Genomic DNA, 12509 nt, shown 5'->3' with positions numbered 1-12509 from the left:
TAATTAAAAGTCAGTGCAACCAATAGAAAGTTAAATAGATGCTCTGTTTTTGATTTGCTCATTGTTACTCCCCACTAGAGAGTAGCCAAAGACTGCCCTGCGCACTGATAGGATGTTGTATCTACAACATAAATCCTTCCTCCATGCCCTCTTGTACTCACTTTGTACTTTCCAAGATAAGGATGGCGGCCTCCAGTTATTAACATGTCTTCTCCTCGTTCCAGAACACAGCGAACTGCACGGCCATGTCTATAACAGAAAAAAAGTAAGTGAGGTAACCTCTTTTACCTAGTAGGCATTCTCTGGGGTTTATATAACTCCTGGCAAGAGCCTGAGTGGAGCCTACACGCCTCACAGAACAACACAACTATTTCGCATGCCTGTCCTCTGCTGATCTCAGGCATACACCGTGGGCTTTCCTCCCGTTAGGTCAGGGAATAATACCAGGCATTTGCAACTTGTGGGACAGAGGCTCTTGGGTGCCAGGGGCTCCAGGATATTGCTTTGGGGGCATTTCCCATTGTAATAACAACCTTTATTATAGGCAAATCGTCCCAAGGTCTTTAGACTGGCCACAAATGGAAGAATGCAGATCTAACTACCAAGTGCTCCCTGATAGGAGAGATCTGGAATCAAGGTATTTTTGCTTCCTGGGATGGAGGAACTGACCCATATTACTCAGCAAACAAATTAAGCCTTCTAGGTGTGCCCACTCCAGAGACAATTTTCCATGAGAATTTTTTGAGATCCTCAAAGGAAAATGGCGATACAAATGAATGTAAGCATAACAAAAGCAAAGTCTATATTTAAATCAAGAAAATATACATATACACACATATACATATATACACATATATACATACACGTATATGTATATATGTGTATGTATATGTACATATATGTATATATGTATGTGTGTATATGGGACCCCATTTTACAAAAATATCTTTGATATATTGAAGAATGTACATATATACACACAAACATATACGTTTATAAACATATATGTGTGTATGTATATATAGGTACATGGTTTATATGTATATAAATATATATGTGTGTATGTATATATAGGTACATGGTTTATATGTATATAAACATATATGTGTGTATGTATATATAGGTACATTGTTCAAAAAGCCATATATATGACCTCTACATATATAGCTCAGTCCAGCAGGTGCTGAGGACAAGTAACTTCCACCCATTCAGGACCTGTTTCTGCCCACTTTCTAGGTATTATATTTTTTCTGTGGCTTTTATTATTTTCAGTAATTGACTCTTATTTTGGTTGCTATAGGACAATATAAGACAAGTAAGTGTAATAAGCTGGCAGCTTGTTTGTGTGTTTGTATCGTATATGTGATATTAAATAATCTTGGCCCAGGTTCTTCCTCATTGATTCTGACAGTGAGAACTTTCAGTGTGACTTCACTTTATCTTTAGCAGATTTTCTCCACTTACTTGTTTGCGGCAAATGCAGTGACGGCTGCAATGATTCCGGTTTTTAACGCCTTCCCTCCAAACGCTCCACCAACACGCCTTACATGGCACATGACCTTGTTAGCTGGGAGCTTCAAGGTCGAGGCAACAATGTCCTGTGAACAATAATAGTTCTGATTAATCTGATCCATCTTCAGCAAGGACTTAATTGTGACTGTCATTGTCACATCTATGATTTTAACAACAACAACAAAAAACCTGTCCCCTGAAATGGATTGTGACAGTCACTAGATGTTTTGATTCTTTAATGTTGCACATGATACCCATACTGTGTGGTTATGCTAAATAATGGGATAATGTCTAACAACCCTGGCCCACAGCACCAACTGATCTCAGCAATACTTGGCTATAATGACATTGCCAAAACTAATTAGTAGTGTTTTCATTACCAGTGAGATAGTTTTGTGCTCATACTTTCTTGTATTTTCCCCATGAACCACACCTAAAGTATTCTATTCACACTAATCCCTAGGCATATATTTCCCAAAGCTGTGGGATTTTGCAGTCTTCTAAGCCTCACTCAGCATGGGTCTTTTCCCTGCATTCTACTGTCTCTACTGGAAAATAAGCACTTCTCAGCCAGGTGTGGTGGCTCATGCCTGTAATCCCAGCACTTTGGGAGTCCAAGTCAGGCAGATCACCTGAGGTCAGGAGTTCGAGACCAGCCTGGCCAACATGATGAAACCCCATCTCTACTAAAAATACAAAAAGTAGTTGGGCATGGTGGTGCGTGCCTATAATCCCAGCTACTCAGGAGGCTGAGGCAGGAGAATCGCTTGAACCTGAAAGGCAGAGGTTGCAGTGAGCTGAGATGGCACCACTGCACTCCAGCCTGGGTGACCAAGCGAGACTCTGTCTCAAAAAAGAAAAAAAAAAAAAAAAGCACTTCTCACTTCTTGCTTGGATTGCTGCTAAAGTTGACCAGGTGGTCTTTCCTAGATGCAGATCTCACTCTTTTCTGCCATCCTAATGATTAGGGGTCATTTAGTCTTAATAATTGATTCTTACAGATGGGAAGCCTGAGACGGATGAGGTTATGGACCCAACATCCCACGGAGAGTGAAGAGAAAAGCAGGCCTGGAATGGAGTTCCTCTGACCCTCCTTAGGATCCTGCCTTTTACGAGGCCTCATTCTCCATAGTCTCACATTCCTACTCCTCTGCTAAGAGCACTGGCTCCTTATGACCAGAATGAAGACCCCCCTGCCTCATTTCCCTTACTCTCACCCTGATGCTTAAATCTAGCTTTCCTAAAGGCACCCCTTCATTCCAGCTGGGGCGGTCATTGTGCTATTCCTCCTTCCTTCCATGCATGCTGCCTGGGGTACAGGACACAGGCAACAAATGTTTGCAGAAGAGATGAGAAAATAAATGAATGGGTGTCATTTGATCTTGCTGTGGAATTGCCTGGAAGTGACCTCTCTTGTCTTACCATCTAGACAAACCTCACTCTCACTCTGAATCCAAACTTAAGACCTCTTTGTGGGACTTCCTGGATGATTCTAGCCCTCAGCAAACTCTTTTTCCTAATTTCTCCACCCACGTAAATTTTGCCTTTGCTGATTTAGCACCTGGTTGCATCATTTTCAATATTGTTTCTTAACTGTTTCCTGTGAGTTAGGCACCATAGGCTTTGGAGAGCAGGTCTTCCTCTTTCTTCTCTTGTGTTCTTAACAGTGGTGCCAAGAGCTGAGCAAGAGATCTGCTGATTCCATAACTGGTTTTAAAGCTACAATCCACAAACAAAAGGCTCCCACTTTAATAACACTCTTTTAAAAGCACTGAACTCATATGGCTATTAATACCGAAATCAATATGGCTGTTAATACTCAATATTTCTTCAGTCCCTGAAGAAATAACATTTTTGGTTTTGTTTTGTTTGTTTTGTGTTAGAGACAGGGTCTCACTCTGTCTCCCAGGCTGGAGTGCAGTGGTGTGATCATAGATCACTGAAGCCTTGAGCTCCTGGGTTCAAGCAATCCCCCCACCTCAAATTCCCAAATATACTTTTACCTCTAATTGCTCTTGATATATTTCACTGGCCAGAAATCATTTAGCCATGTCCTCTCCACAATGGCCCCATGTTACCTGTATATATTTGGGAAACTGTGTGGACACGTAGACATCCATTTCTTGATCCTCTCCCTTGGGAACAACAAGCATGCTTTGGGTTTCCATATAAAAATGTTCTTGACCTCCCATATGTATTTCACCTGTTACAGGAAAATACATAAAAGTCAAGGAAGCAGTCAGAAGAAACAGGTAGCGTCCCCCAGGTATTATCCCATTATGCAGAAATTCCACTGATAGTGCTTCTGCTGGGCACAGTGAAGTATAACAAACAACAATGTTTAGCTTTCAGTCTACTTGCAGATTTGAAGTAAAGTTCTATAGGAGAATCTTTTGTGTCTGCCAATATCTAGGTCACAGAGTCCTAGAGAAAGGTGTATGACTTTCTAGAGCCAAAAGCAGAGGGGTCTTGATTCAGTAGGTCATAAGGAGCCAGCGCTGTTAGCAGAGGCGTAGGAATGTGAGAATACGGAGGCTTCCAGCTCTAGGACCAGCAGGAGTAGATGTACTGCTCCCTGTCCCTCCTGTTAAGTACAGGTAACAACCCTGAGCATTATTTATAAAACAAACATAAGAAGACTCTGAAAGGTGGAGAGAAGGCAGACCAGCTAGGGACTTCAGGACCTAAGAAAAGACACAGCAGTGAGTTCAGTGGGTTTTGTTGTTGTTGTTGTTGTTTGCCTCAGATATCCCAGACTTAGTTCCGGAGAAGCCAGCAATCTAAAAACTCCAACAGGCAAAGACAAAAAAAAAAAAAAATCCTCAAGAAAAGCCCACTCTCCCTAGCCAAAGGACCAGAAAAGGGGAAGACTAGAAAGACAAAAAAAATTAAGACAATAAGCACTCTACTCCAAGCAAACACCATGAAAAAAACTGCAGCCCCACCCCTACTGTGAAGGTTGAGTAGGAAATCTATAGTTCCACCCTCATCAGGCTGCAATGAGGTGTCCCAGCCTCTCTATTGGGGTGCTGTCAGTGGACGCCACATGGGGAACCTGGACTTACAACTCCTACCTAGCAGTAACAAGGCATCACCCCCTTCTTCTCCATCAGTAAAAGGTTAAAGTAGTCTAGTGAAACAGAATATTCTAATAAAATAGAAGATTCAAATAAGATCTAAAGTCTCATTACGTAATATCTAAAATGTCTAGGATACAATCAAATATCATTCATACCAGGAACCAAGAAAATCCCAACTTCAATGAGAAAAGACAATCAACAGATGCCAACACTGAGATGACACAGATGTTAGAATTATCTGACAAGGATTTTAAAGCAGCTGTAATAAAAATGCTTTAATAAGCAATTACACAAACACTTGAAACAAATGAAAAAACAGAAACCTCAGCAAAGAAATAGAAAGTATAAAAAGAAAAAAGAAATAGAAATTTTAGAATTAAGAAATACAGCAAAAATTTAAAAAGTTCAAGGGATGGGCTCAGCAACAGAATAGGGAGAACAGAGGAAATGATTAATGTACAAGAATATAGAACAATAGAAATTGGCCAATCTGAAAAGCAGAAAAAAATAGACTGGAAAAAAAAATGAACAGCACCTCAGGAACCCATTGGCTATAACAAAAGATCTAACATTTGTGCCGTTGAAGTCAAGTATTTGAAAAATAATGGCTAAAAATGTCCCCAAATTCACAAAAGACACAAATCTACAGATTCAAGAAGCTGAGTGATCCCAAATAGAATAAATTCAAAGAAATACACTCCAAGATACCTCATAGTCAAACTTCAGAAAACTAAGGACAAAAGCACCATGTTGAAAGCTATGAGAAAGAAACACTACTTCATCTATAGGAGAAAAGTACTTTCGTGGTGAAACCCTGTCTCTACTAAAAATACAAAAATTAGCTAGGCATAGTGGTGGATGCCTGTAATCCCAGCTACTCAGGAGGCTGAGACAGGAGAGTAGCTTGAACCTGGGAGTCAGAGGTTGCAGTGAGCTGATATCACGCCACTGCACTCCAGCCTGGGCGACAGAGTGAGATTCCATCTGAAAAAAAAAGAAAGAAAGAAAGAAAAGAAAAAAAGCACTTTTAAAGACAGCAGATTTCTCTTCAGGAACCATGGAGGCCAGAAGAAGTGGTAAAAATTTTTCTAGTGTGAAAATACCTGTCAACTCAGAGTTCTATATCCAGCAAAAATATCTTTCAACAATGAAAGGGAAATGAGGACATTTTCAGATGAAGGAAAACTAAGAGTTTGTTTTAAACGGATTTACCCTGAAATAATAGCTGAAGGAAGTTTTTAAAACAGACAGAAAATGATTTTTTTTAAATGAAGAAATCTTAAAATATCAGGAAGGAAGAAAGAACAACAGAAATAATAAAAATACCAGTATATACAATAGACTTTCTTTCTCCTCTTGGGTTTCCTAAATTGTGTTTGAAGCAAAATTATAACATTGCTTCATGTGATTATCAATGTATGTAGAATAAATAAATAGAATTATCAATTATATTATAAAAAGGAGAGGGATGTAAAGGGAGGTAAAGCTTCTACACTTGACTTGAACTTGTAAAATGTTGAAACCAGACTGTGATATTTTATATATGTAAATATTTTATATGTATATAAATTTTATTTTATATATGTATGTGTATATTTATGTGTGTAAACTATCTAGAGCTACCACTAAAAAAATCTGTGCAAGGAGGTATACTAAAAAATACTATAGATTAATCAAAATGAAATTCTAAGCAAATATTCAGGCAACCCACAGGAAGGTGGGGAAAAGAATAAAAAGCAGAGGGAACAAACAGAATACAATTATTACTGACAATCATGTTAATGGAAGGCAGAACTTTTAAAAATTAAAAATTTACTCAGCAATAGTGATTTGCAAATTGAGGATTACCAATGAGATGTTTTAAATTGCAATCTGGACTTCCTATCTTATTGAAAAATCTGAGTTTAAAAAAAGAGCACAGAAAAATGAATAGATTCTGCTTCACTTATAAAATATAAACATTAAAATTTCACAAGCTCAGATCTTAACTTCAATTTAAGCTTTTATCAAATAGTCTAAAGACCCATGTCATTGTCACTAGGCTCAAATTCAAGCTTGCAGTATTATTGATTCTGCCTATCCACTCAGAATTTATTTTGTTAAGTATTCACTTTATTTAAAATATTCAGAGCTAAAAAAATTAGACAGAGCTGTTCCTGTTTAAATCTGTAAAGAAGGCAAAGTTTTAGAAACCTGTTATATTGCACTGCCTACCCTGACAGCCCCCACCCGTAGTGCCCCCTCTTCACCTTAGGGTATTGCTGTCAACTCTCTAGGTTGGAAACCAATTTGATCAACTAATCCCTGAGATAAAATGTTATCCCAGTATGGGTTTAGGAGTGATTCCTCCAGGCATATTTACATTTTAATAAGAGGCCCTTAAAGTCCCAAATCTGCTAAGATGTGAATGTGTCTATCTGTACCATGCCCAGCAGGATAGGTTGTGGGGAAAATCGTCTCAGTTTCAGGGCTCCCTGGGTCTCTTGCAAATCCTTCTATACAGATTGTTCTCTGTGCTCTCCAGTATAAAGCACATCCCAGCTAACAGAATTTTAATGAGATAAATGAGAAGCAGGATAATGTAGAGGAAAGAATACTAACTTTGGAGTTGGGAAAACTCTTAGATTTCATCCTGGTCAATCAGGTAGCCTCTCTAGCCTCAGCTGGCTCATTTGAAAATGGTAATCTTTAGCATCCTCTGGTGCTGTGACACCGGGATTAGATAGAGTTGAAATATATCTTCGCAGCAGATAAGTGCAAACAATAATAGTACTCCCTCCAAGAACGCATTCTAAGACCTGATGTAATGCTCCACATATTTTATCTTTTAAATATTTTTTTTCTTGGAACACCTATCTTCTTTTTTTCCTTCAACTTTTAAGTTCTGGGGTACGTGTGCAGGATGTGCAGGTTTGCTTCATAGGTAAACGTGTGCCATGGTGGTTTACTGCACAGATGAACCCATCACTTAGGTATTAAACCTAGCATGCATTAGCTATTCTTCCTGATGCTCTCTCTCCCCTTACCCCCACTCCTACAGGCCCCAGTGTGGGACACTTATTTTCTTAGAAGACAGATAAAGTGTTGCTATGATAATTAATTGCAATTACCTCGCATTGAAATATCATGAGATATTATGAGAAACTCATAATCCAAAAGATGATAGCAGACAAAGGGAAAAGCTAGACTCAAACCTGTGAGTCAAGAGGATGAAAATTGGTTTTCTTTTGCCTTCCCTTGTCTTTCCCTTCCCTTGTCTTTCCTTTTCTTTTTTTCCCCTCCTTCCTTCCTTCCTTCCTTCCATCCATCCATCCATCTTTTTTTTTTTGACAGTCTCACTGTTGCTCAGGCTGGAGTGCAGTGGCCTGATCTCGTCTCACTGCAATCTCTGCCTACCGGGTTCAAGCCATTCTGGTGCCTCAGCCTTCTGAGTAGCTGGGATTACAGGTGTTTGCCGCCACACCTGGCTAATTTTTGTATTTTTATTGGAGACAGGGTTTTGCCATATTGCCCAGGCTGGACTCAAACTCCTGGCCTGAAGCTATCTGCCTGCTTCAGCCTCACAAAATTCTGGGATTACAGGCAAGAGCCACCGCGCCCAGCTTCCTTTTTTTTTTTTTTTTTTTTTTTTTTTTAAATAGAAGGAGTCTTGCTACGTTGACCGGGCTGGTCTCAAACTCCTGGCCTCAAGCAATCTGCCTGCTTCAGCCTCACAAAGTGCTGGGATTACAGGCATGAGCCACCATGCCTGGCTTCCTTTTTCTTTTTTAATAGAAGGTATCTTGCTACATTGACCAGGTTGGTGTCAAACTCCTGGCCTCAAATGTCCTGCCTTGGCCTCCCAAAGTGCTGGGATTATAGGCGTGAGCTACTGCAGCTGGCGTTTATACTGAAAAGTAGTATAAATGTCCTTTTTAATATTCCTGTATCATTTTTATACTTATCAATGGGGTATGCAGCAATAACAAAAATTCAAGTAAGAGGCAGACTAAATCAATCACCTAATTGAATTAGATAATTAAAGAAGATGTCAAGGAAAAATACAACAATGGAATTCTTGCACAAATACTCATTATGTCAGGAAACAAACATGAGACAAGGAACCCCCCTAAATATTGATATTTCCAACATGCTCATGCCGGGAACGCTCTATGATAGAAATGTACCCTCTTTTTCTCTTCATTCCCATAAATCAAACTCACCTTTCCAGTGTTTTCCACATTTTACTAGCCCTAAGAATTACCTGGAAAACTTGTTAAGACCAATTCCTGGGCTGTTTTGGATCCTCTACAATTCTAAAAAAGGGCACAGGAATCTCTAGGTCTCATAAATATCCTCAGTGATTCCTATAAGGAGAAAATCTTGGAAACACTGGGTTTGATAAATGAACACCTGCCAACGTATCTCACTAATAGACAACATTTTCAGGAAAACAACAAAATCATCTAAATCTAATAATCATTGCTCACAGTTATTGATTTGTTACTATATGCCAAGAACACATGATTATCTCTTATAATCTTTATAATTCACATTTGAAATTGTTTTTACTTTATCCACGTAATATTAAAACAGGGAGACTGAGCCCTGAGAAGTGCCCTGCCAGGTTACACAGCTAATAAGACACAATGCCAAGGAAAACTGGTAGGTGACAGTTCCAGGTGTCTTTCCTACAGCTTTCAGGAGACATTTCCAGTCAGCCCCTGACACGCTTCAAGTTTAATGCACCTATAGAGTTGAGACATGATGGGCTTGGAACTTAAGAAGCTGGGCTGACTGGTGACATATTACACAGCTCTGGCTGTGCACTCAGGATGGGATGTGTCTTAGGACTCTTCCTATTCTTGTGATCAAGGTTGGTGAGAAAAATTAAGGAGATAGGAGTTGTGTTTTTTGTTTGTTTGTTTGTTTGTTTGAGATGGAGTCTCCTTCTGTCACCCAGGCTGGAGTGCAGTGGTGCAATCTCGGCTCACTGCAACCTCTGCCTCCAGGGTTCAAGCGATTCTTGTGCCTCAGCCTCCTCAGTAGCTGGGATTACAGGCTCCCACCACCACGCCTGGAATTTTTGTATTTTTAGTAGAGAGGGGTTTTCGCCATTTTGGCCAGGCTGGTCTTGAATTCCTGGCCTCAAGTGATCCACTCACCTCGGCCTCCCAAAGTGCTGGGATTATAGGCATGAGTCACCATGCCCAGCCCAGAAGATGGGAGTTTTTAACATGCACTAGAGGCCAGTGCCCTGGAAATTCACTTAAAGACAGATAATGCCGGATGATTTCTCTGCTCTGAGATGTGGCACAGACTGCCCATACCCACCCAATAGCATGTCTGTAAATCAGAGATCTTGTGAGGCAGGCATTAGGACAGCTTTCACAGCAGCAATGACAGCAGAGTGTGGCGGGGAAAGCATGGGTTATTTAAGACTTATGATGAACCTCTTTTTTCCGCTATAAAGGACATTATTGAGACAACTAGCCAAATTCAAATAAGCTGTGTAGGTTAATAGTATATGTGTTAATATTCTGATTTTGATAACTATGTTTATGTTAGACAGCATCCTGTTTTTGGGAAACAAACGCTGACTATTTAGTGGTAAAGAGACATACGTCATGTTTACAATTTACTCTCAAATGGCTCAGAAGTGTGTGTGTGTGTATGTGTGTGTATAATTGGGGAATCTGAGTGAAAAATATTTGGGAGTTTCTTTAATGTTTCTGCAACTTTTATGTAAGTTTTAAAATATTTCAAAGCCAAAAGTTAAGGAATTGTACTGGAAAGCTATAATTAACTATTTTCTAAGAGGCAAATTTAATTTTAATTACATACATACATACAGGAAAGAAGTCTGGAAGAAAGAGAAAGGAGAAAGGGAAGGGAAGAGGAAGGGAAGAAAAAGCAGAGAAGGAAGAAAGGAAGAGAGGGAGAATCAGAGAGAGAAAAGATGAAGAAGAAACATGGGCTTTGGAAATCCTAACAAAGCCTATCAATTCAATGGCCAACTCTGTTATTTAGTAGTTGTTGTGTGACCTTGGTCACACTCCATAATTACGCCGAGCCTCCATTTTCCAGCCTATAAGATTGAGATAATAATACCCTCTTGCAGGGTGGTTGTGAACAGGAAAGAAAATGACATCTCTAACAACTGGAGCCTTGATGAGGGAAGGGGGGTCAGGGAACAGGGGCAGGGTCTTGCCTCCTCTTTTGCCTCCCCATTGGCTCTTGGCCTATCCCAGAGACGGAGGGAAACACATTTGTGAATGAGGTGCCTGTTCTGCCTGTTCCTGAGGAGCAACACCCCCCTAGGCTGCCCGATGATTTCCAGAAGACAAAGGAAGCCTTAAACTGACATGCTTAGAAGGCTTCCAGGGTTGCTTACTCTTCCATTACTTTTTACCTTCAAGAATTTGATCAACCACTTTAAATGCTTCGTCAACATTTCCATATTCCAGTTTCCTTTCTGGCTCGAAGAAGGAGTTGTGTTGTATACTTTCCTAGAAAGAGAACAGAGGAATGAGGTAGCTTGGGCAAGAGACCCTGCCCTAGGGCGGCAGACACACCCCACTGCACATCCTCTGAGCAGGGGTTGTTTCTCCCTTCACCTTATGGTTCTGTGCACTTTCACCATGACCCTGGTGAGCCAAGCTACGAATCCAACTGCAGAGAGACTCCCCAGTGAGGAAATGTAAATGTGCCTACTGAGTCTGAAGAAATAATATGCACAGCAAAAAACTGGCATCTAAGTGATCCCAGAATGAAACTAGTATTTTCCAGGCAGATTATTGTCTTCACACCACAATCCATTTCATGTAGCCAAGGCCATACAGCACAGGGCTTCAGAGCCTGGGCTCTAGACCCAGTCAGCATTGTGCACACATTTTTCCCACTTACCAGCTTTGACTGTGGGCCTATCACTTCACCTCTCTTATCATTGTCTGTAAAATGGAAGTAACAGGTGTGCATATAGCTCCAATAGGATTGTGGTTGGTGAAGATAAAATGAAATAAGACGTGAAGAGCTTATATTGCATATAGTAAACACTCAATAATTGCTAGTTGAAGAGACTCTAGTGATTGGGATCATGGTGGCTCTGTCTGCCAGCCCCACATTCCTTCTTTGTGGGGATGAGCATTTCATTTGCACAGGGCAGTAGAGCACCTGGGACCTCCAGCTCTGGAAGTAAGATTTCAGACAAGCCCTGTCTGGGAGCTGGGTGTACAAATCCATTTATACACTGGCTCCTATTGGCTCTCCCTGGGTGCCCAGTAAAAGGGTACAGTGGTGCACATAACCAGAGATGTAGTTACAATAACATAGGTTGGTTTTTAGCTATCCCTGAGAATTTATCTTGCAGTAATCCATGTGTCCACTGGCAAATGTGGTGTGCCAGCTCCTGCTGGCATTATCTACTGTGGGTTATTGTCCATCCATGAAATTCCATTCTGTTGGTAGTTGGGGATTCTCTTATCTCTGTTTCCTTCTGGCCACCAGTAGGTGTCTAGACAACACCCCTTAGAGGGATGGGCTATTGTGATTCTGCCATTTCCCCCATTCAAAAACTGGGTTGGTTTGTTTATAGCACCGGTGGGGCCCAGGTTCTTTGACAGAGTGTTTGTTGATTGTTTTTGTTACTGACTAGCTATGTAACCTTGGGTAACCCTGTCTTTTAGTTTCCCCATCAGAATGGGGATAAAAATAGTTTTTGCCTCATAGGATTGTGGTGAGCATTTAGTAAGTTAATGTGTGAAACTGACCTAGAACCATGTCAACCACACAGTGAGCTCTGTATAGGTCCTAGCTATGCTCATGTTGTTGTTGATGATTATTATTCAGGACAGATTCCGGTAGGGAACACATTTTTTTCCATTATGGTCATCAGCCTTACCCCTTGATTCAAGAGTTTTGATCGTTGCCCCATTCAAT

General features: G+C 40.4%; 1 protein-coding gene across 1 annotated transcript in view; it reads right to left on the bottom strand.

The window, feature by feature from the left end:
- AOX1 (aldehyde oxidase 1) overlaps positions 1-12509 on the bottom strand; it is an 85548-nt gene that overhangs the window by 33031 nt on the left and 40008 nt on the right. Inside the window, exons 20-23 of the mRNA XM_003820713.4 lie at positions 10984-11080; positions 3591-3715; positions 1465-1598; positions 162-249 (exon numbers count right to left, since the gene is read on the bottom strand). Of these exons, the coding sequence (XP_003820761.2) occupies positions 162-249; positions 1465-1598; positions 3591-3715; positions 10984-11080 (444 nt within the window). The remainder of the gene's footprint in view (positions 1-161; positions 250-1464; positions 1599-3590; positions 3716-10983; positions 11081-12509) is intronic.

Source organism: Pan paniscus, chromosome 13 (genome assembly GCF_029289425.2).
Source record: "Pan paniscus chromosome 13, NHGRI_mPanPan1-v2.0_pri, whole genome shotgun sequence".
Taxonomy (NCBI): Eukaryota; Metazoa; Chordata; class Mammalia; order Primates; family Hominidae; genus Pan; species Pan paniscus.
The sequence above is the reverse complement of the archived record's forward strand: the minus strand, read 5'-3'. Positions and strand labels throughout refer to the sequence as shown.